This window comes from Leucoraja erinacea, chromosome 11 (genome assembly GCF_028641065.1).
Source record: "Leucoraja erinacea ecotype New England chromosome 11, Leri_hhj_1, whole genome shotgun sequence".
Classification (NCBI taxonomy): Eukaryota; Metazoa; Chordata; class Chondrichthyes; order Rajiformes; family Rajidae; genus Leucoraja; species Leucoraja erinaceus.
The window spans coordinates 4,424,030-4,446,264 of NC_073387.1; the positions used below are offsets into that span (position 1 = coordinate 4,424,030).

The 22,235-nt window shown below is 45.7% G+C and overlaps 1 protein-coding gene across 5 annotated transcripts in view; it reads left to right on the plus strand.

Moving 5' to 3' along the window:
* The window catches only part of LOC129701422 (serine/threonine-protein phosphatase 2A 55 kDa regulatory subunit B beta isoform), a 565,371-nt gene extending 561,895 nt beyond the window's left edge, over nt 1-3,476 (plus strand). For all 5 annotated transcript variants that reach the window (XM_055642585.1, XM_055642587.1, XM_055642586.1 and 2 more), the window contains one exon: nt 1,052-3,476. In XM_055642585.1, coding sequence (XP_055498560.1) covers nt 1,052-1,331 — 280 coding nt within the window. In that variant the 3' untranslated portion in view covers nt 1,332-3,476. The remainder of the gene's footprint in view (nt 1-1,051) is intronic.
* Nucleotides 3,477-22,235: the final 18,759 nt, after the last annotated feature.

The following is a 22,235-nucleotide window of genomic DNA, read 5'->3' on the forward strand; positions in this document are numbered from 1 at the left end:
CAGTTCCACCCAAATAGCCTCCCTAGACGAGCCCTCTAATCTATCCTGCCAAAGCACTGCTGTAATATCTTCCCTGACAAGCAATGCAACAAATCCACCTCTTGCCCCTCCAATTCTATCACACCTGAAGCAACGAAATCCTGGAATATTTATTTTCCAATCACAGCCCTCCTGCAACCATGTTTCACTGATCGCCACAACATCATACTTCCAGGTGTTAATCCAGGCTCTAAGCTCATCCACCTTTCTTACAATGCTCCTAGCATTAAAATATACACATTTAAGAAACCCACCCTCTCTTATTCTCTGTTTATTATCTTTTCTTTCTCTGTTTATTATTCTTCTTTCTCCCCTACATTTTGGGTCCGAGTGCTACCCTTCTCTGCCTCCTCCCTCACACGCCGACTGCTAGCTTTCCCTATTCGAGTCCCTTCCCCCCAACCGTTCTAGTTTAAAGTCTTGTATATTTTCTTATGGAAAAAAGTTGTAGCAAAGATTTGCTAAAATTATAGCAAGGGGTGGCATGGTGGCACAGTGGTAGAGTTGCAGCCTCACAGCGACAGAGACCCGGGTTCGATCCTGACTACGGGTACTGCCTGTACATAGTTTGTTAATTCTCCCCGTGACCTGCATGGGATTTCACTGGATGCACCTGTTTCCTCCCATATTTCAAAGATGTACAGGTTTGTACATTAATTGGCTTTGGTAAAATTGTAAATTGTCCCTCGTGTGTGTGTGTAGGATAGTGTTAGTGTGCGGGGATCACAGGTCGGTACGGACTCGGTGGGCAGAAGGGCCTGTTTCCGTGGTGTATCACTAAACTAAATGTACTAAACATTAACAAATAAAGGGTTTCAATACTAACATATTTCAAAAGAGTATCATGATTTTATTAGTTTTTTTGAGGAATACGAGTCTGCCAGAGCCTGTTCTGTCAATAAAGGATTAGCTGATGATTGGCAATAAAGGATCTGCGCCTTGAAAGAGATGCTGTTGTGGAAATGCTACATGGTCTGACACCTCTCTTTGTTTGTCCTGTGTCCATTTCCAGTGTGATCATGACTGGCTCGTACAACAACTTCTTCAGGATGTTTGATCGCAACACGAAGCGGGACGTCACGCTGGAAGCTTCGCGGGAAAACAGCAAGCCTCGAGCTATCCTCAAACCCCGTAAAGTGTGCATGGGTGGCAAGAGGAAGAAAGACGAAATTAGTGTCGACAGTTTGGACTTCAGTAAGAAGATTCTGCACACAGCATGGCACCCTTCAGAGAACATAATAGCAGTGGCGGCCACAAACAACCTCTATATATTCCAGGACAAAGTGAACTAGAACATTGGTCTGACTGGTCACCTTAGCACTGCATACAATTAGACATCAAATTATTATTTTTTAAAGGAAAACCTGCCCTTTGGAATTTTAACCCCAAGTCTGTGTCAGGTTATCTGTCTTAATGCAACTGTGGGGTGCCTTTTGGTGTGTTGATACAGAACTCCTAAGATGCATCTGTTCTAGAACAAATGGTTTCTGTTTGTTAGACATTGAATTTCCATCAACTTCTTCTGGCTTTTAAGGGTGTAAATATTCAACACTGATTTGTATATTTTCTTTTATTTTCCTCACGGAAATGGGGATAAAGTTTTATGTTCTGTATATTTTCTTGTCAGCTGTCAATGCCTTGGATACGATATCCAAATAACTTATTTGCACCTATTGACGGCTGCTTCCAGACAGCATCACATTTAAAATATATGTTTATAGTTTTTATTTTATTTTTTCCCCCATAAAATGCACCCTCCGGTTTCTACGCATACTAGGATTGGGAGTAATTTTGTGTGATGGCCAGCGTACTATAATGAATAGAGTTAAAGAAATCAGGGAATTTTCAAACACAATTCCTTCAAGAGAAGTCTCTCGTACTTGCGAATGGACCCGAGAAGTTTCGTAGCTCAGTATACAAAAGAATGACTTGCGTTGTTGAACAAGCAAACTAGAAAGCATTTAACTATACTAATGCCAATTTGAAAATTTAATTGTAGATTTTTAAAGCCCTGAGGCTCTCAAGGCTTTTGTAGGTAGAGTTTTTCAAGTTTTACAGCTCTTATGATGGGAGTAATTGCATAATAATAATGACTGAACAAATGTTACTTTTAAATTGTATCCTGATCATGTCAAATCTCAAAATTGTCTTTCCACCCCAACCTCAACTTCTCAACGGCGGGACGTTAAGTTCTGGTAATTGATTTATTTGTAAAGCCATGTGATAATGTCCTGGCAGTTTGCACATTTTCCTTGCTTTGATATTTGTAAAGCTAGACATAGAATGTGGAGTTCTGTTTCTTGTACTTAAAACCAGCAATATTTATTTAGACTGACTCTACAGCAGAATAAAGCTCTATCCTGCCCTTGATATATTGCTGCAAGATGTGACTGGATGTGGAGGGTTTATGACCAAACATCAAAATGTTACTTGCCTCATGCTTTTGCCGTGGTGTTTGAAGTTTAAGAAGGTTTATTGCTTTTACCATGTAGCTCGATAGATAAAGAGAGTGGGATATTCAGCCCAACAAATAAGAAAGGGTCTTCTCTTGGTTTGTCTTGATCTAATCTACATCCACCACAAGTCAGTTGCTGCCCTTTCCCCATCTCCTGCCTCTGGATTAGGGGATGGGGTTAAAAATAAATCCTAAAAGGCTAATTAATGTTCAGTGAATGGAAGCTAAAGAAGGGACACAAACCAATACTAGCCTTGAAGCCATGGGACACATGGGTGGGGACTGAGGGCAGGATCAGACTCTGCAGAGCTTGCCAGCATTTGCTTAGGTTCCATCACAAAGAATTCATGAAGGAACTGGGGGAGGGCGCGAGTGGATTTGAAGTTAATCATGGTTAATAATGTTTTGCAAAGACTGGACCATCCACCTACTGAGTGATGTCAGCTCCTCACCCTCACTTTTTATCCCCCATTTCACTTTGGGTGATGAAGGGAATGTTGCACTTCACCTTAGTTGACCTTCCACATCCAGTCGATCAATAACTAGCCAGGGTGGGAATCTGGATCAAATATTGATTTTGACATTCTCACCCTCCCCTCCCCGCCCACCACAATGCCATCTGGAAGGGCACCAAAGCCGACTGATGCATGAGGATCAGTTCTCACTGATTAGCACAGATCGGATTGAACTTGAAGATACTGATTCCAACAGAAAGGTAATGGAAGTAGGAAGAAATAGAACGTGTTGTTCACTCGGTAATCTGTGTCGGAAAACAGATCTCATTAAGCTATTTATTTCAGGGTATCCTAGTAGAAAATGCACTACCCACAGGATGGAAAATGATACCAATAGTTTTCCCGCCAATTTTCCACAATCCAGTAGCATGATTGGCCACTATTCAGCATAACCATGCTTGCCCAACTGTGTCCGTTTCAGGGTTAGATGCACATCAAATTACAACCTTCCCCACACTGAATTATGTTTGGAGCCAATCATCTGTGGTTGAGCTCAACCACAGCTCATCTAACCCATTGTATGGCCTCTCACCAATTGACCCCTTGCCTTCCATCCCCTTCTCCAAAGATCAGACTCTTACCAGATCACTAACCTGGCCATCGGGCCGAAATCTCAATATTAAGCGTCCACAAGGTCTTGGGGTTTGGGATTACAAATGGTAGCAACAGGAGTTGCATGACCAAGTGAATCATTGGCAGGTAATGCCATACAACACATCCATAATAGCAATTAGAATGTCAAAGATCCTTTGAGTGAGGCTTTCGTGCCAGATCTGACCATGGTGGTGTTCATATGAGGCAGGATTACTCAAACCACAGGCTTGCATGTCTTTAAACCAACACCATTTAGATCCTGAAAATGTGGTATGAAGACTCAAAGAAATTTGTCCTCTAATTATTGCCAAAAGTTCCTTCTGAACTTATTGGACTGAGTACAAGATTGGATCAAGCTCAAATTAACTTCTGGAGTCACATTCACAAATCCCCCCAAAAAGCAGACCTCGATTTCAGGGACCACTGTCAAAGGATACTGTGCCCACGTATATCCAGAGACAGCACAACAGATTACAGAACCAAGACACAAGGCAGCTAGCTGTCCGTCTTTTAACTAATCAATGGAAGAGACGCCAGAGCTGGTGTTTGATGCCATGTACTTGTTTCTATATGTGTACATTTAAAAGAACGAGGGGTTGGTGGGGGAGCTGGACAATTTCAGTATTTCCTTTTTAAAAAAAAAAACAAAAGACGAGTGAATTTGCAGTAAATGATTCTGTTCTGTATTACAATGTTTTTTATTGCATGCTAATTGCCATGCCCTTTTTTGATGGGAAAGTTGGTGGGGGGGGGGGGGAGGGGAGACGAAGTAGGGTAAAAGTGGGGAGGGTTGTCATGGATGTGACTAAGGTATCACCCCGAGCTTTAGGACATGCTGTGGCTGTTTTGTGTTAGGGGCTTGACCGCCTGATAAAAGTGCTTTATATATTGGGAAGGGACGGGCAGGTGGCACTGGCTCTTTATTGTATGGGTCAAACAATTCAGCTGATGTACCTTTGTCCTTGTTACTGTCTGCTTTTTTCTTAAAGAATAAACTGCAGCTAAGGCTGCTTCATGAAGCGCAAGCGTTTCAGTGTCTTGTTCAAGTGATGGGACTTTACTGCTGGACCTGGACCATGGAGGAAGAAGCAGTCTTGCCCGTCCCCTTTCAGCTTCTCTATATCAGCGTAAGGAACAGTGTGGTTGCATGGTACACAAAAAATTGCTGGAGAAACTCAGCGGGTGCAGCAGCATCTATGGAGCGAAGAAAATAGGTGACGTTTCGGGCCGAAACCAGTGTGGTTGCATGCACTGGGTTGCCAACCAAGTATGGTTACATTCTTGGAGATGTCATCACATGACTGGCTGCTTCCAACTGCCCCATCCCCCACTCAGGCACTTCCAGTCCCATTCAATTCAATTCAACTTTAATGTCATCGCACAAATACAAGTATGAGTACAACGAAATGCAGTTTTGTGTCAGTCCGTAGTAGTTGTGCATAAAGAAATAAAAAAAATAGAAAGAGAGAAGATACAGAATTATCAAGAAATACAGAATAATTAAACAATGGGGACGGAGGGACCGGAGAAATCTATCGGTGGGACTCCGAGTTCAGCAATGTGATTGTGTTGTTGTAGAAGCTGTTCCTCATCCTACTAGTACGTGACCTGAGGCTCCTGTACCGCCTCCTTGATGGGAGGAGGGCAAACAGTCCATGGTTGGGGTGTGAGGGGTCTTTGATGATCTTCCCAGCCCGTCTCAGACACCGTTTTCGGTGGAGGGCATCCATGGCAGGGAGCGGGGCACCGATGATGTGCTGCGCGGTTTTCACCACCCATTGTAGTGCCTTCCTGTCCGCAGCAGTGCAGCTGCTGTACCATACCGTGAAGCAGGTGGTCAGGATACTCTCTATGGTACAGCGGTAAAAGTTGGTCAGGATCCGGGAGGACAGGTGGGCTTTCTTGAGCCTCCTCAGGAACTAAAGGCGCTGCTGTGCCTTTTTAATCAGCTTGGAGGTGTTGAGGGACCAGGACAAATCCTCCGAGATATGTACTCCGAGGAATTTATAGCTGGAGCCGCGCTCCACCTCAGTCCCATTTATATGGATGGGGGTATGCCTGCCTCCTCTGGTCTGCCTGAAGTCAACAATAATCTCCTTCATCTTCTTGGAGTTGAGGACGAGGTTATTGTTGGCACACCAGTCTGTCAGGTGCTGGATCTCCTCCCTGTAGGCTGACTCATCGTTGTCGCTGATCAGTCCTACTACCGTGGTATCGTCAGCAAACTTAATAATGGCGTTGGATCCGTACTTTGGGATGCAGTCGTGGGTGAAGAGGGAGTAGAGGAGAGGGCTGAGCACACAGCCCTGTGGCACTCCGGTGTTCAGTGTTATAGTGGAGGAGGTGAGGTTATTGACCCTAACAGACTGTGGTCTGTTAGTGAGGAAGTCCAATGTCCAGTTGCAGAGGGAGGTGGAGATGCCAAGTCCACTGAGTTTGGTGATCAAGCTGGCGGAGATGACGGTGTTAAAGGCAGAGCTGAAATCAATGAACAGCAGCCTGATGTAGGAGTTGTTGTAGTCCAGGTGGGTCAGGGCAGAGTGTAGGGCTGCCGATATGGCGTCCTCTGTAGACCTGTTGGTCCGGTAGGCAAACTGATGGGGGTCCAGTGTGGGGGGGAGGCAGGCTTTGAGGCGAGCCAAGATCAGCCGCTCAAAGCACTTTGCAATGACAGGGGTGCGTGCCACTGGGCGGAAATCGTTGAGACTCCCTGTAGCTGACTGTTTGGGCACTGGCACGATGGTTGATGTCTTGAGGCAAGTGGGGACAACACCCTGGGCCAGTGAGAGATTGAAAATGTCGGCGAGGACTGGGGATAGTTGTCCAGCACATGCCCTAAGCACCCGGCCAGGGATGCCATCGGGGCCGGCAGCTTTGCGCTCATTCACCTTGCTCAGTGCATCTTGTACAGCAGAGGTGGAGAGGCTGAGAGGTTGTTCATTCGGGGGTGGAGCAACTTTAATGGCTGGGGTTTTGTTGTCCCGGTCAAAGCGAGCATAGAAGTGGTTTAGCTCGTCAGGCAGGGTGGCGTTGTCTGGGGGAGGGGTGTTAACTTTCTGGTAATCGGCAAGGGATTTGATTCCTTGCCACATGCGCCTGGGGTCAGAGTTGTTATGGAAATGCTCCTCAATCCGCCGTTTATGATTGAGTTTAGCAGTCCTAATTCCCATTTTCAGATTGGCCCTGGATGAGCTGTATCCCTCAGCGTCGCCAGATCTGAAAGCGGCATCGCGAGCCTTCAGTAGGAGTCTGACCTCCCTGCTCATCCACGGCTTCTGGTTAGGGAAGGTCTTTATCTCCTTGTGGGTAGTGACATTATCGGTACAGAATTTTATATAGTCCAGAACTGTTGAGGTGTACGAGTTGATGTCCACTTGTGAATTGGAGGTGGACTGAGTAGCAAAGAGACTCCAGTCTGTCTGCTGAAACTGCTCCTGTAAGTCAGAGACAGCCCCCTCAGGCCAAACCTTCACTGTCCTCATGGTAGGTTTCACACGTCTGATCAGAGGTGTGTATTTGGGGAGCAGGAACAGGGAGAGGTGGTCAGACTGTCCAAGGTGGGGGAGGGGGAGGGCTTTGTAAGCTTCAGTAATATTAGTGTAAACTAAGTCCAGAACATTGTTTCCTCTGGTTGGGCAGGAAACATGCTGATGGAACCTGGGGAGTACAGTTTTAAGGTCGGAGTGGTTGAAATCACCCGCAACAATAAATGCCCCCTCTGGGTGAGCAGATAGATGTTTGCTGATAGCAGCTTGCAGCTCTTCCATTGCTAGCCTGACATTAGCGTCTGGGGGAACATAGACTGCAGTGATAACAGTCAATGTGAAATCCCTGGGCAAATAGAAGGGCCTGCACTTTAACATCAGGTATTCCAGGTCAGCAAAGCAGTGACTACCAATCTTAACAATGTCCGTACACCATGTGTTATTCACATAAATGCACAGTCCGCCGCCCTTGGTCTTACCGGAGTCCTCCACTGATCTGTCGGCCCTGAAGACAGTGCGCCCCTCCAGCTCAATGGCGTTGTCTGGGATGTTGTCCTTGAGCCATGTTTCAGTGAATACCATGGCGTTGCAGTCGGCGATCCTTCTGTGTGTGGTGATCCGCAGCCTTAGTTCGTCTATTTTACTCACCAGGGCCCGGACATTCGTGAGGAAAATGCTGGGCAGAGCTGGCTGGTGAGGATTTGATTTCAGCCTAGCTCGATAGCCTCCCCGCTTCCCACGCCTTTGTTTGCGGTCCCTGCGCCGCCTTCGGGTACTTCCTGTCGGGGGCGCTGACCCGCTAGACCACGGTGTCCTGGCGATCTCCGGCGGCAGTTGAAAGTCGTTTCTGGGGCTTGTTACACAGAGACGGCCGAGCTCCAATAGCTCCTGATGGCCGTATAGAGTCTTGGCTCGGGTGATCCGGGCGAAAACCAAGGTAATTATTAATCAGTCGCAACTTAGCACATCCACCAAAGTCAGTGGACCAATTCACTCCCCAATTAGATGCTATTTTACTGTTGGTCCAAGTGAAATTCATCATCACAGGCGGCTGTGGAGGCCAAGTCATTGGGTATTTATTTTAATTTTTTTTTAATATTTTTATTTATTAGAAGTACAGTAAATTACAATAGTACAAGCCAGATATATCTTGTTATATTTATTGTACCCATTCATTTTTTCAGCTTTAAGGAAAGATACAGATAAAGAAAGTAGAGAAAGTGAGAGAAAGAAAGTTGTGTTTGTGTAAAAGAGTGATCAATGAGAAAAAAAAAACAGACCCATTGGTTAGAGAAAAGAATTAAGAAATAGACCCTAGAAAGGAAAGGAGGAAAAAAGGGAAAAAAAAACAAAGCTCTATTATAAAAACCGCGCAAAAGGGATATACCAACGTCATATTTTTCCTCCCCCCTTACCAGATCCTGACACCATTTCTATTTTGAAGTACTGATGCACCTTATTCTTGTAGTAAGTGGATAAATGCAGGCCACGTCTTTTGGAAGTGGTCTGATTTGCCTGCAACGAGGAGTCTCATATCTTCCAGGTGTAATGTTTCAAACATATTTGAAATCCACATATTTAATGTTGGTATAGGAGCGTTCTTCCAGAATTTAAGTATAGGCTTTTTTCCCCATTATTAGCCCATAATTAAATAGATTCTTTTGAAACACATTTAGTCCAGGGCTACCTTCCATTGTTCCAAAGATAATCCATTCAGGTTTTGGTGTCATTGGGTATTTTTAAGTGGAGATTGACAGATTCTTGATTAGTATGGGTGTCAAGGATTATGGGGAGAAGGCAGAAGAATGGGGTTGAGAGGGAAAGGTAGATCAGCCATGATTGAATGGTAGAGTAGATTCAATGGGCCGCATGGCCTACTTCTGCTCGTATGATTTATGAACTTATGAAACTTATTTTCCCAACACCAGTTTCATTATGTCCAGGGGTGGTTCTCACCATTACCTGCGTGGGATTTCTCCAGTAGCACAGTTTCCTCCCACACTCCAAAGACGTACAGGTATGTAAGTTAATTGCATTGGCAAAATTGTAAATTGTCCCTATTGTGTGTTGGATTAGTGTTAATGGGCGGGGATCACTGGTCAGCGCAGACTCGATGGGTCAAAGGGCTCGTTTCCGCGCTGTATCTCTAAACTAATTTAAAAACTAAACTAAAAAGATGTTTTAAGTCAATGTTTAATAATAGTTTCTCCCGTTATTATATAAGGCAGTGTCCTGAGAAATTATTCGCAATAACATCATGCCAGCTGTTTCCCAGCTTGTAAAAGTTACTTAAGGGCCTGTCCCGCTGTACGAGATAATTCAAGAGTTCTCCCGAGTTTCCCCTGATTCGAACTCGGAGAATTACGGTAATAGCCGCTCGTAGGTACTCGGGGCTCTCGTGGACACTCTCCACACTGTTCAAAAAACTTCCCGAGCTTACCGCGTTTCCCGAGTGCCTGCCGCTAGCGGTACGAGCCGCTAAGAGACGTCCCGAGCTTCGACGTACCCGCTACGTACATTCTATGTACTTACCACGAGTTTGATTTTTTTTTTAAACTCGGAAGAGCTCTTGGGTAAACTCGTATAGTGGGACAGGCCCTTTAGCTTATTTTATTGGATGTAAAGTGATTTGGAGATATTCTGCGGTTGTAAAAGGCATGGCCTAAGTCCCTAGTTCTGTTCCTCTCCCCCCCCCACTGTTTCCATCTGCCCGTTATCTCTCCCTTATCCGGTTCCACTTGTCATCTTCCATACTCTTCCATACTTATCAGATTCTAGTATCGGTAACTCTTTGATGTCTTCACTTCACGTTTTCCATTCTCTATCTCTACCTCCAACCACTATTCGCCTATCTGGTCGCATCCACACATAATTCCCTTCTCACGTCGACGTCATTCTACCAAATGTCAACCTGTCAACCCTTGCCTTGTCCCTCCATCTCACTGGTTCTCTTCCCTTTACCCTCTCAGTCCTGATCCACGAAAAATGTCGCATCCTGACAGCTTACCTGGCCGAATACTAAAAGACCTGTGTGGACCAACTGACTGGAATATTCAAGGACATCTTCAATCTCCCACTGATGTGGTCTGAGGATCCCACCTGCTTCAAAGAGCATCCAAGAAGAGCACGGTGAACTGTCTCAATGGCCACGGGGCAAGCACAGAGATGTAATCATCAAGATGTGTAGGAAACTAACTGCAGATGCTGGATTAAACCGAAGATAAACACATATTATTTATCATTTCCATAAACTAATTGGTAGATAAACACAAAATGCTGGAGTAACTCAGCGGGACAGGCAGCACCTCTGGAAGGAAGGAATGGGTAACATTTCAGGCTGAGACCTTTATTCAGACATCAAGATGACAGGCCAACATCTCTATTTTCTTAGAAGTTTAAAGGGATTTGGTGCATCTCCAAATAGTGGAGGCGGATGAACCTTCACAGACGGACTGTAGAAAATATTCTGACTAGTTGCGTTCTGAAGCAGCAGAGAGCAGTGGACTCAGGTCCACCCATCACAGGCTCAGCCTGCCCATCCAAGGAAAACATCTACAGGAGGCGCAACCTCAAGAAGCCGGCATCCATCCACAGTGACCCTCACCATTCGGGCCATGCCATGCCGTCCTCTCACTACTACCACTGGGCAGCTGGTACAGAAGATTGAAGTCCTCACATCACCATGTTCAAAACAGTTACTTTCCTACAATCAACCAGCACAACCCTAATCTTACCTCAACAATCCACCTCTTGCACCACAAAGGACATTTTCTATTTACACTTTTTCATGAATGTCTTGAGTTTTGCACAGTTTTTTTTAATTTTTTACGTAATTGATGTATAATTAGTTTTTGTGTATGTGAGTCTATGTGCCTGTGATGTTGCTGTTAGCAAGATTTCCACTGTACTTGTACCTCACCTTATATGTGCAAATGACAATAAACTCAATTTGACTCGAGTTGATGCAAGGTCTCGACCAGAGACAATGTCTCCGTAGATGCCGTCTGATCCACCAAGTTCCTCCAGCAGTTTGTTTTTTGACGCATAAGTACATGCAATTTCTCAAGTCTAGGGAAAGACTTTCATAGGTTTCCTAGTTCTTGGAGGATCAATAAGAACCACAAGGCCATTGATGGGATTCAGCAAAGCTGCAGACACTGGAGCCTGAGACGTTTTGTTTCTGCAGGAGCAACAAAGCCCAAGCAACAAATCAAACCAACAGCTCTCGCAACATGCAGCTGGATGTTGTTGGCAGCACCGTCAGACTCAATGAGCAAATTATTGACCAACGGATCTGCTTTCATGGTGAATTTCTTAGTTGATTGGCTATGTGTCAGGTCCATGAGAAACACGAGCAAGAAGGTTTTATTCCTGCTCTCTGTCTCTGCCACTAGTACAGCAGAGAGCCTTGTTACCACAGGGACATTTGGTGTGGTATTACCTAACATTGCTTGAAAGGGTGTATATCTGTAACTGAAGGTATATTGCTGTTGTCAAGAATCATTATGCATCAACATAAGATATTTTCACCTTTAGTTTAATAGACTTTAGTTTTATTTTGCTTTGCTTAGTTTTGTTTAGTTTGTTTTTTTAGTTTAGTTTAGAGATACAGCGTGGAACCAGACCCTTTGGCCCACTATGTCTGCACTGACCAGCAATCATTCATATGCTAGTTCTATCCTACACATGAGGGACAAATTATAGAAGCCAATTAATTTATGGATCTTTGGAATGTGGCAGAAAACCGGAGCACTGGAGAAAAACCGACGCAATCACAGGGAAAATGTACAAATTCCATACAGACAAGCACTCTAGTCGGGATCGAACCCGGGTCTTTGGCGTTGTAAGGTAGCAACTCTTCCACTGTGTTACCGTGCCACCTCTTTGTATAATCATAATGTAGTAGCTTGGGAATCTATTGACCTAGGTAGACAAAGGTGCTGGAGAAACTCAGCGGGTGCAGCAGCATCTATGGAGCGAAGGAAATAGGCAACGTTTTGGACCGAAACCCTTTTTCAGACTGATGTAGGGGGGGGGGGGGGGGGGGGGGGGAACGGGAAGAAGAAAGGAAAAAGGAAGAGGAGGAGCCAGAGGGCTGAGGGAGAGCTGAGAAGGGGAGGAGACAGCAAGGGCTACCGGAAATTGGAGAATTCAATGTTTATGCCGCTAGGGTGCAGACTGCCCAAGCGGAATATGAAGTGCTGCTCCTCCAATTTCTGGTGGTGCTCACTCTGGCCATGGAGGAGGCCCAAGACAGAGAGGTTGGACTCGGAATGGGAGGGGGAGTTAAAGTGCTGAGCCAACGGGAGATCAGGTTGGTTAATGCGGACCGAGCGGAGGTGTTCGGCGAAATGATTGCCAAGACTACATCTCACCGATGTAGATCAGCTGACACCGAGAGCAGCGGATGCAATATATGAGGTTGAAGGAGATGCAGGTGAACCTCTGTCGAACCTGGAACGACTGCTTGGATCCTTGAATGGAGTCGAGGGGGGAGGTAAAGTGACAAATGTAGCATTTCTCGCGGTTGCAAGGGAAAGTGCCCGGGGGGTGGGTGGTGCGGGAGGGAAGGGAAGAATTGGCCAGGGAGTTGATCTACTTGGACAACCATTCACTAAAGACGCACTCATTCTTCCAATTACCTGTAAGACTTGGAAAGGTAAGAAACACTGAAAATTCAAGCTTTTCCCTTTTTGGAAAAATGTGGCAGAAAACCGGAGCCGGTGCAAATTTTCTTCAAAAGCTCTTTATCAAATAAGTTAATATATATTTCTTCCAGGAGCAAGACCAATGCAATACAATTCCTGTAGGCTCCTGTTGTTCAACTGCATCAAATAATGCTCACCGAGGATAGTGCGAAACTTCCCTAGATGTGTCAAAAAATTCTACTTCACCACCCAAGGAATAAACTGACCTGGTTTCTCTCCAAGAGTGAGATGTCAAACTCAACCACCACCTATGGAGAATACTACCACAGCTTTAGTAAGTAGAATTCCTATTTAAGATCCTGACAGAATGTTCAGATGATTAGAAGGTTCAGTTACTATTGAGCCAACAACTATTCAGATTCAGATTCAGATTCAGATTCAATTTTAATTGTCATTGTCAGTGTACAGTACAGAGACAACGAAATGCATTGACAACGAAATGCATTGACAACGAATTGACAACTAAGGGCAAAAGCTGGCAGTAAAGTGTATCGAATGACCAGTAAATGCGAAACTTGTTTCAATATTAATCCTCTTCCCTCGGAACATTGTTTGGGGTCTCTGATTCCAAAAGTAGTGTATTTCTACTGAGGAAGTCAGCAGGGTTTTGAGAATATTCTAGAGATTTATCCTTTGTCCACCTGTGATGACCAAGGACCTTAAGAGGATGGGTGACGTTTCGGGTCGAGACCCTTCTTGTCAGTTGTGAGAACTAATGTCAGTTCAACATTATTCAACAGTAATGGCAGGTCAACATTCCCTGAACTGAAGACATAATTATATTCTGTTGGCTCCAACGGGTCAGCCACATTGATAGCACACCCAACAAGGGGCTCCAGAAACAGACACTGTATTGTAAGAAAGAAAGTTTTGGACAAACAGAAGAAAAGATTGAAGGATGTTTTCAAAGCCCTCGTTTAAAACTGTATCATTTCCACTGACTCAATGGACAATAGACAATAGGTGCAGGAGTAGGCCATTCGACCCTTCAAGCCAGCACCGCCATTCAATGTGATCATGGCTGATCATCCCCAATCAGTACCCCATTCCTGCCTTCTCCCCATATCGCCTGAATCCACTATTTTTAAGAGCCCTATCTAGCTCTCTCTTTAAAGCATCCAGAGAATCTGCCTCCACTGCCCTCTGAGGCAGAGAATTCCACAGACTCGCCACTCTCTGTGAGAAAAAGTGTTTCCTCGTCTCCGTTCTAAATGGCTTACTCCTTATTCTTAAACTGTGGCCCCTGGTTCTGGACTTCCCCCAACATCGGGAACATATTTCCTGCCTCTAGTGTGTCCAAGCCCTTAATAATCTTATATGTTTCAACGAGATCTCCTCTCATCCTTCTAAACTCCAGAGTGTACAAGCCCAGCTGCTCCATTCTCTCAGCATATGACAGTCCCGCCATCCCGCGAATTAACCTTGGAAACTTACCCCGCACTCCCTCAATAGCAAGAATGTCCTCCCTCAAATTAGGGGACCAAAACTGCACACAATACTCCAGGTGTGGTCTCGCTAGGGCTCTGTACAACTGCAGAATGACCTCTTTGCTCCTATATTCGATTCCTCTTGTTGTAAAGGCCAACATGCCATTCGCCTTCCTCACTGCATGCTGTACCTGCATGCTTACTTTCATAGACTGATGTACAAAGACCCCCAGATCCCGTTGTAGTTCCCCTTTTCCCAACTTGACGCCATTTAGATAGTAATCTGCCTTCCTGTTTTTGCTACCAAAGTGGACAACCTAGCCAAAGACTCCTAGCCTAAGATTCTCTGGCCTAAGATTGTTCAAAATTGAGAGGTTTTCAGAATGGCACTGAGAACCTCCAGGTTATGTGTCAGCAGCACACCAAAGTATTGTGTTAGTAGCAGGAGGAATGCACCATCACCTCAACCTACCCACCATCAGCCCATCAGGTATCTTCTGCGCCATTTGCAGAAAAGTCTGCAGATATCACACTGGCCCCATCAATGGCAAGTCACCTCAACCTGTGATTACCTGGAAGAATGATATTAAACTATAGGGACCCTGCAGTGTACATGAGGATATGTAAATCTACTGAAGCCCATTTCAGTCCCAGACGGGATGATTTCTTCCAGGTCTTGTTGTGCTCTAGGTTGAACATAGCACCAGAAAGGTTCAAGACCGATACATCTGCACACTCTATTTTGTTTCCTCCACATCACATTGCTCACTACAGCCTCCAAAGAGGCTGCTTGAGCACCTGAGTTTTTCCAGTTTTCTGTTGTTCCAGATTCCAGCATTTACAGTCTATTTTATCTTGCGCTCTCTGCATTTTTTCCTTTAAAGTCAATCATTCCCCTTGTTATTTGCTTTCAGTGAAGATCGATACCTCATTTTTATTTGTGATGACGAGTTTTAACTCTTCATTCACAGATCAGGCCAGTAGATGCTCATCTCAGCTTTCCCCATTGACTGCTCAGGAATGCATTATGAATGCTTCAGAACTGCCTGCTCCCATTTCCCTCGCTGGTAACTTCACCACATATTTAGGAACGAAATAGGAATCCAGAAATGAGTGGGCTTGCATATGATGAGTGTTTGACAGCACTGGGCCTCTACTCGCTGGGGTTTAGAAGGTTGAGGGGGGACCTCATTGAAAATTACAGAATGATGAAAGGCATAGATGGAGTGGATGTGGAAAGGTGTGTCTCGGACCAGAGGTCATCGCCACAGAATTAAAGGCGCTCTTTTAAAAAGGAGGTGAGGAGGAACTTCTTTAGTCAGAGGGTAGTTAATCTGTGAAACTGATTGCCACAGAGGGCTGTGGTGGCCAAGTCAGTGATTAGAATGGATGTCAAGGCTTATGGGGAGAAGGCAGGAAAATGGTATTTGGAGGCAGAGATCAGCCATGATTGAATGGCAGAGTAGAGTTGAAGGGCCGAATGGCCCAATTCTAATGTAACTTGTGAATGTGAAATAATTTAGCATTAATCTTTCTTTTTACGTCTAATGTCACTCTTTATACCCTATACTCTGGTATTCAATGGTTCACTGGCTGAATAATGTGTAGTGTCTGGTTTGTTGACCTTCATGCATGTCAGAAGAAATCCAGCTCCCTTAAAGCATTATAATCTGAATTGCTGAGAAGCAGTGTCATTTTCAAACCTTCTCCTTGTATCACATCATTTGCATAAAGACATCTACTTCTCTTTTACCAGCTGTGAGTCGTGTTAATTGCATTTGAAGGCTGCCGTGTGTATATCGCTTTCATGCAAAATTCTTTTGAATATCCTATTGCTGGCTTGTCAGAGCATAATTGCCCTCCCCAGCATCAAAAACATCTACACCAGGTGCTGCCTCAAGAAGGCGGCATCTGATATCAAGGATATTCACCATCTCGGCCAAGTCCTCTTATCACAGCAATTATTGGGCTTGAAGTCCAGCATCACCAGGTACTTTCCTACTACCATCAGGGTATTGAACAATTCTGCACAACCCTAATCTACCTTGGCAATGGAACACCACAGTGGACTTGTTTTCCGATTAATGGGGAGAAGGCAGGAAAATGGGATAAAGAGCAGATATCAGCCATGATTGAATGGCGGAGTAGAATCGATGGGCCAAATGGCCTAATTCTATTCCCATGTGAATTTGTGTGATTGTGCTTTACACTAATATCTTGATTTTTGCAACCTATTTTCCTCTTAATGTATAAAACAAAAAATAATGTATAATTTGTGTTTTCCTGAGTGGGTGAGTCGATAAGCCTGTGATGTGGCGGCAAGCAATATTTCCATTGTACTGCTCCTCACCACATTTGTACAAGTGACAATGATTCCAACTTGAGTTGGCTGCATATTAAATCATTCTGATTCCAAAAATAGCTCAACTCATCTTCCACCCAGCTTGTTCGAAATCACTAGCTTTACTGATGCAAACATTTTGACATTTCAGGGATTTTCACTGCAACCAATATGAATTCCAATTAACTGCCAAGGGAGAAAAGTATAGAGATCCCAGGGTGTCGTTTGAATGCTTCTGATATACAAAAAGCTGCGCATACTGTATATTGCACCATTCGCGTCCTCAGTGTGTGTCAAAAACTTACCGTGCAAAGATAAAACTCCTGAAACATTATCACTGCTATAATGAAGGAAACACTCCAGTTGCGTTGTGCACAGCAGATTCCACAAACAGCAAAGAACAAATAATGCCTTTTGGGTTTTTTTTGATTGAGCAATAACTGTATGGTTACTCAAAAATGCTGGAGAAACTCAGCGGGTGCAGCAGCATCTATGGAGCGAAGGAAATAGGTAACGTTTCGGGCCAAAACCCTTCTTCAGACTGAGAGAAGGGTTTCGCCCGAAACGTTACCTATTTCCTTCGCTCCATAGATGCTGCTGCACCTGCTGAGTTTCTCCATCATTTTTGTGTACCTTTGATTTTCCAGCATCTGCATTTCCTTCTTGAACACTGTATGGTTACTGTTTGCTTTTACATCCACTGGGACAGCACCTCTATCACGGCACTCCCTTGATGCTACTTGGAGTGACTGCATTGGAGTGTCCGGCTAAATTATATTCCTGTCAATGGATTGGACTTCAACCCATAACTCAGAGGCAAGAGAGCTACCCCTGAACAGTAGCTGACACTTCCATTTTACATTATAATAAGATATATTGTGTACATCAGAAGCAGGGGGAACATTTATCAGAAGTTAGAATGTGGAAACAAAGAACTGCAGATGCTGGTTAATACACAAAAGGCACAAAGTGCTGAAGTAACTCAGCAGGTCAGGCAGCATCGCTGAGGTGAAATTTTGGGTGTAGCCACTTCTTCAAACCGGCCAGAACACATGAATTTCACTAACTTCCACCCTGCCTTCCAATTCACCTGCACTATCTCTGACACCATCTCTCGTTTCTTGATCCTGGTGATGTATCACAGGTAACAGACTATCCACTGTTATATATCATAAATTGTTTATCTGGACTACACTTCCACCCACCTTTCCTCTTGCAAAGACATTATTCCCGACCTTCAATTCTTCTGTTTCTGCCGCATCTGCTCTCAAGATGAGACTTTCCATTCAGGTACATCGGAGATGTCCTCATTGTTTAGTAAACACAGTTTCCACCCTTCTGTCATAGATGGAACCTTCACCCATGTCTCTTCTGTGTCCCGTAGTTCTGCTCTTGCTCCGCCTCCCCACAGATGGAACAAGGACAGAAGACACTCCATCCCCTACTCCCAATTCCTCCGTCTACGCCGCATCTGCTCCACGGATGAGGCGTTCCACACCAGGACATCTGAAATGTCCTCACTATTCAGGGAACGGGGGTTCCCCTCCTCCACCATAAATGAGGCTCGCACCAGGGTCTCTTCCATACCCCGCAACACTGCTCTCTCTCACCCATCCCCGCACTCGCAACAAGGGCCGAGTCCCCCTAGTCCTCACCTTTCACCCCACCAGCCATCACATACAAAAAGTAATCCTCCGTCAGTTTCGCCACCTCCAACGTGACCCCACTACTCGCCACATCTTCCCATCTCCCCCCATATCTGCCTTCCGCAAAGACCGCTCCCTCCATAACTCCCTTGTCAATTCTTCCCTTCCCTCTCGGTCCACCCCCTCCCCGGGCACTTTCCCTTGCAACCGCAAGAGATGCAACACTTGTCCCCTTACCTCCCCCCCCTCGACTCCGTTCAAGGACCCAAGCAATCGTTCCAGGTGCGGACAGAGGTGCAACCTGCATCTCTTCAAACCTCATATATTGCGTCCGCTGCTCTAGATGTCAGCAGATCTATATCGGTGAGACCAAGCGGAGGTTGGGCGATCGTTTCGCCGAACTCCTCCGCTCGGTCCGCAAGAACCAAGCTGACCTCCCGGTGGCTCAGCACTTCAACTCCCCCTCCCACTCCGCCTCCGACCTCTCTGTCCTGGGTCTCCTCCATGGCCACAGCGAGCAGCACCGGAAATTGGAGGAACAGCACCTCATATTCCGTTCGGGGAGTCTGCACCCCGGGGGCATGAACATCGAATTCTCCCAATTTTGTTAGTCCTTGCTGTCTCCTCCCCTTCCTCAGCCCCCCTGCTGTCTCCTCCCATCCCCCAGCCTTCTGGCTACTCCTCCTTTTCCCTTTCTTGTCCCCACCCCCCCCGCCCCCGATCAGTGTGAAGAAGGGTTTCGGCCCGAAACGTTGCCTATTTCCTTCGCTCCATAGATGCTGCTGCACCCGCAAAGTTTCTCCAGCGAGTTTTTTTTTTGTGTAACCCTGGAACAAGGACAGAGTTCCCCCGGTCCTCAACTATCGCACCATCAGCTTCCACATCCAACGCCTCCTACTCCGACATTTCTCTCACCTCCAACGTGATCCCACCACCCATCACATCTTCCCATCTCCACCCCTTTATGCCCTCCGCCGAGACCATTCCCTCCACAACTCCTTGGTTCACTCATCCCTTTCCCAACCAAACCACCCCCTTCCCAGGTTCATACCCTTGCAACCACAGGAGATGTAACACCTGTCCTTATACCTCCTCCCAACAATCTTTCCAGGTGAGACAGAGGTTGACAGTTACCTCCTCTAACCTCATCTACTGCATCCGATGTTCCCGGTGTGATATCCTGTACATTGGCGAGACCAGGCATAGACTTGGCGACATTTCACTGAACACACGTTCAGTCCGCCAAGGCCCATTGGATCTTGTGGTTGCCAACCATTTAAACTCCCCTTACTATTCCCACTCCCACACTTACCTTTCTGAACTGGGCCTCCTCCATTGCCAAGGTGAGGCCACATGCAAACTGCGGTAACAGCACCTCATATTCTGCTTGAATAGCTTAAAATCTAATGGTATTAACATTGAAATATCCAATCTTAAGTACTCTAAGTACTCATAAGTACCCCATCCAGGGCCGGATTTACCTATAAGCTAGACAAGCTTAAGCTTAGGGCCTCGAGGTCTAGATGGGCCTCGCAGCCAGATTTACCACTAGGCTTCATAGGCTGAAGCCCAGGGCCTCGAAATCTAGGGGCCTCGGGCCAAAGCAGGACACCTACCGTTCAACTCTGGGCGGGCCCCCCTCTCTATCTGTCTCTCTCCATCTCCCCCGGCTATCCATGTCCGGGCCGCCGGGCTCCGCACGCTCCTCATCCGCCGTCACGGCAGGCCGCCTTGCACATGCGCATTGCTGCGGCCTGCACGTCCTTCCCCCTGCACATGCACACAACCACGGCCAGCACATCATCGGCCGCCCTGCAACGGCAACTAGTTGGCGCTGGGCACTTTCTCCCTCGCTTTGAATTGTGGGAGATTTGGCCGCCATGGCTGTCTGGTCGCTGCCTCGCCGCCAGCGCTGAAAACCAACGCGGAGGGGGCCTCACAAGTGGAACAGCTTAGGGCCTCTCTTCATCTAAATCTGGCCCTGACCCCAACCACCCCACTTCCCCCAAATACCCACCCCTCTCTGGCTTTACAATCTGCAACTCTTCAAACCTGTTCACACCTTCCTTCCTTTCTTATCTCTAGCCTTGGTTCCATCCATCCTCCTATTGACACCCGCCCCCCTTGCCTTGTCCACCTATTACCAGCAACGCTTTGTCCTGTCTCTACTCTTTTCCAGCTTTCTTCTCCCACCCCCACCCCCCTACAGTCAGTCTGAAGAAGGATCTTGACCCGAAATGCCACCTATCCACGTTCGTCAAGGATGCTGCCTGACCTGCTGAGCTGCTCCAGCACTTTGTGTTCTTTTATTTATTTATATTGTGAACTTTCAAATGTGAACTGTAGCTGCAGAGAGCATGTATGCTTTACTGTAATAAAATATTGGCTGGTTGCATTGGACATAGAACATAGAATAATACAGAGGAACAGGCTCTATTCTCTGCATATCCATGTGCATATCCAAAAGCCTCATAAATGCCACCATCAAATCTGCCTCCACCACCACACTTGGCTGGTGTGTTCCAGGCACCCACCGGTCTGAGTCAAAAACCTGCCCCACACATCTCTTTTAAACATCACTGCTGTTTAAACTTTGCCTCTCTCATCTTAAAGCTATGCCCCCTGGTCTTTGACATCTCCACCTTGGGGAAATAACTCCTGATTGTCCACCCTATCAATGCATTCCATAATTGTATGTGGTTTTATCAGGTCTCCCCCCTCAGTCTCCAACGTTCCAGAGAAAACAATCCAAGCCTGTCATCTCAATGAACTAGACGTGACTTAAACAAGATATGCCACTCAATACACTGCCGCTTAAGCAAGATGCCGCTCATTACTCAAATCAGTCCGTAACTCACAAAATTGTCGGGATTTACGCAGGAGGCATTCAGGGTCACGGATGGATTCTGTAGCAAACTGGACACCAGCTGCGTCAAGTCTAGCCAGTTCGTAGTGAAATCTCCTGGCATGACGAGCAGCTCCTGTGCCTGCCAAATTAAGAAGGATTGACGCTCGAACACCAGGATCAGCATTAGGGTGTGCCGCATCAATGTAGATTGAGAAATCCTCTTCAAATACACGCCATCCTTCTACCAGACCTTCATCAAACACCAAGATCTCTGGTCTTCTGAGAGCAGAAGCCATTGCAAAACAGTTGAAAAACAAAACTAAAATAAAAGCAATAGAATTAATCAAGGAGTGATTCCGTTCACTCTGACACCATGTTGTGTTATGGCTGTGATAATAACTGAAGCCTTACACCATGATAAAGGTCCAAAGACTTTATTAACGACATAGCATAGATAAATTCATATTAGCACATTCTCTAATTCTAAGGGAAACAGGCAGGGAGGATTACTGTAAAAGCAAGTGGGCATAACTACAAAAGCATGACTCATAACATGAGTGACACTGATCTACATAGAGGTAAAAGAGCTGCCCCCGGTAAGATTAATAAGAACACCAAGAATTTTATATGTATAATAACAAGAGGGTAGCTCAGAAGAGCATAGGTTCACTCACGGACCAGCGAGGGATTTTTTGCATTGGGCCCAAAGATGTGGGTAAAGTCCTCAATGTACTTTGCATCGGTATTCCCAAGGAGACAAATATGAATGATCGACACAAAAAGCTGGAGTAACTCAGCGGGACAGGCAGCGTCTCTGAAGAGAAGGAATGGGTGACGTTTCAGGTTGAGACCCTTCTTCAGACTGTTGAATATGAATGATAGAGAGATCAGGGAGGGACATCTAAGAAGCATAGTTAGATACCAAGCATACTTTGATATTAAGAAGCAGGAGGTTTGGGGGTCTTGAAAAATATTATTGTACCTGATGGCATTTATCCCAGGATCATGACAGAAGGAAGATAGGAGATTACTGGGACATGGACAGAGATCTTCCTTGTCCATCGATAAGGTGCCAGAAGACAGGAGCAAAGAAAATATTAATCCGTTGTTTAACAAGGGCAATAGGAATAATCAGTACATTTTAAGTCCCTCAGCCAATGGTGTGGAAATAATTGGA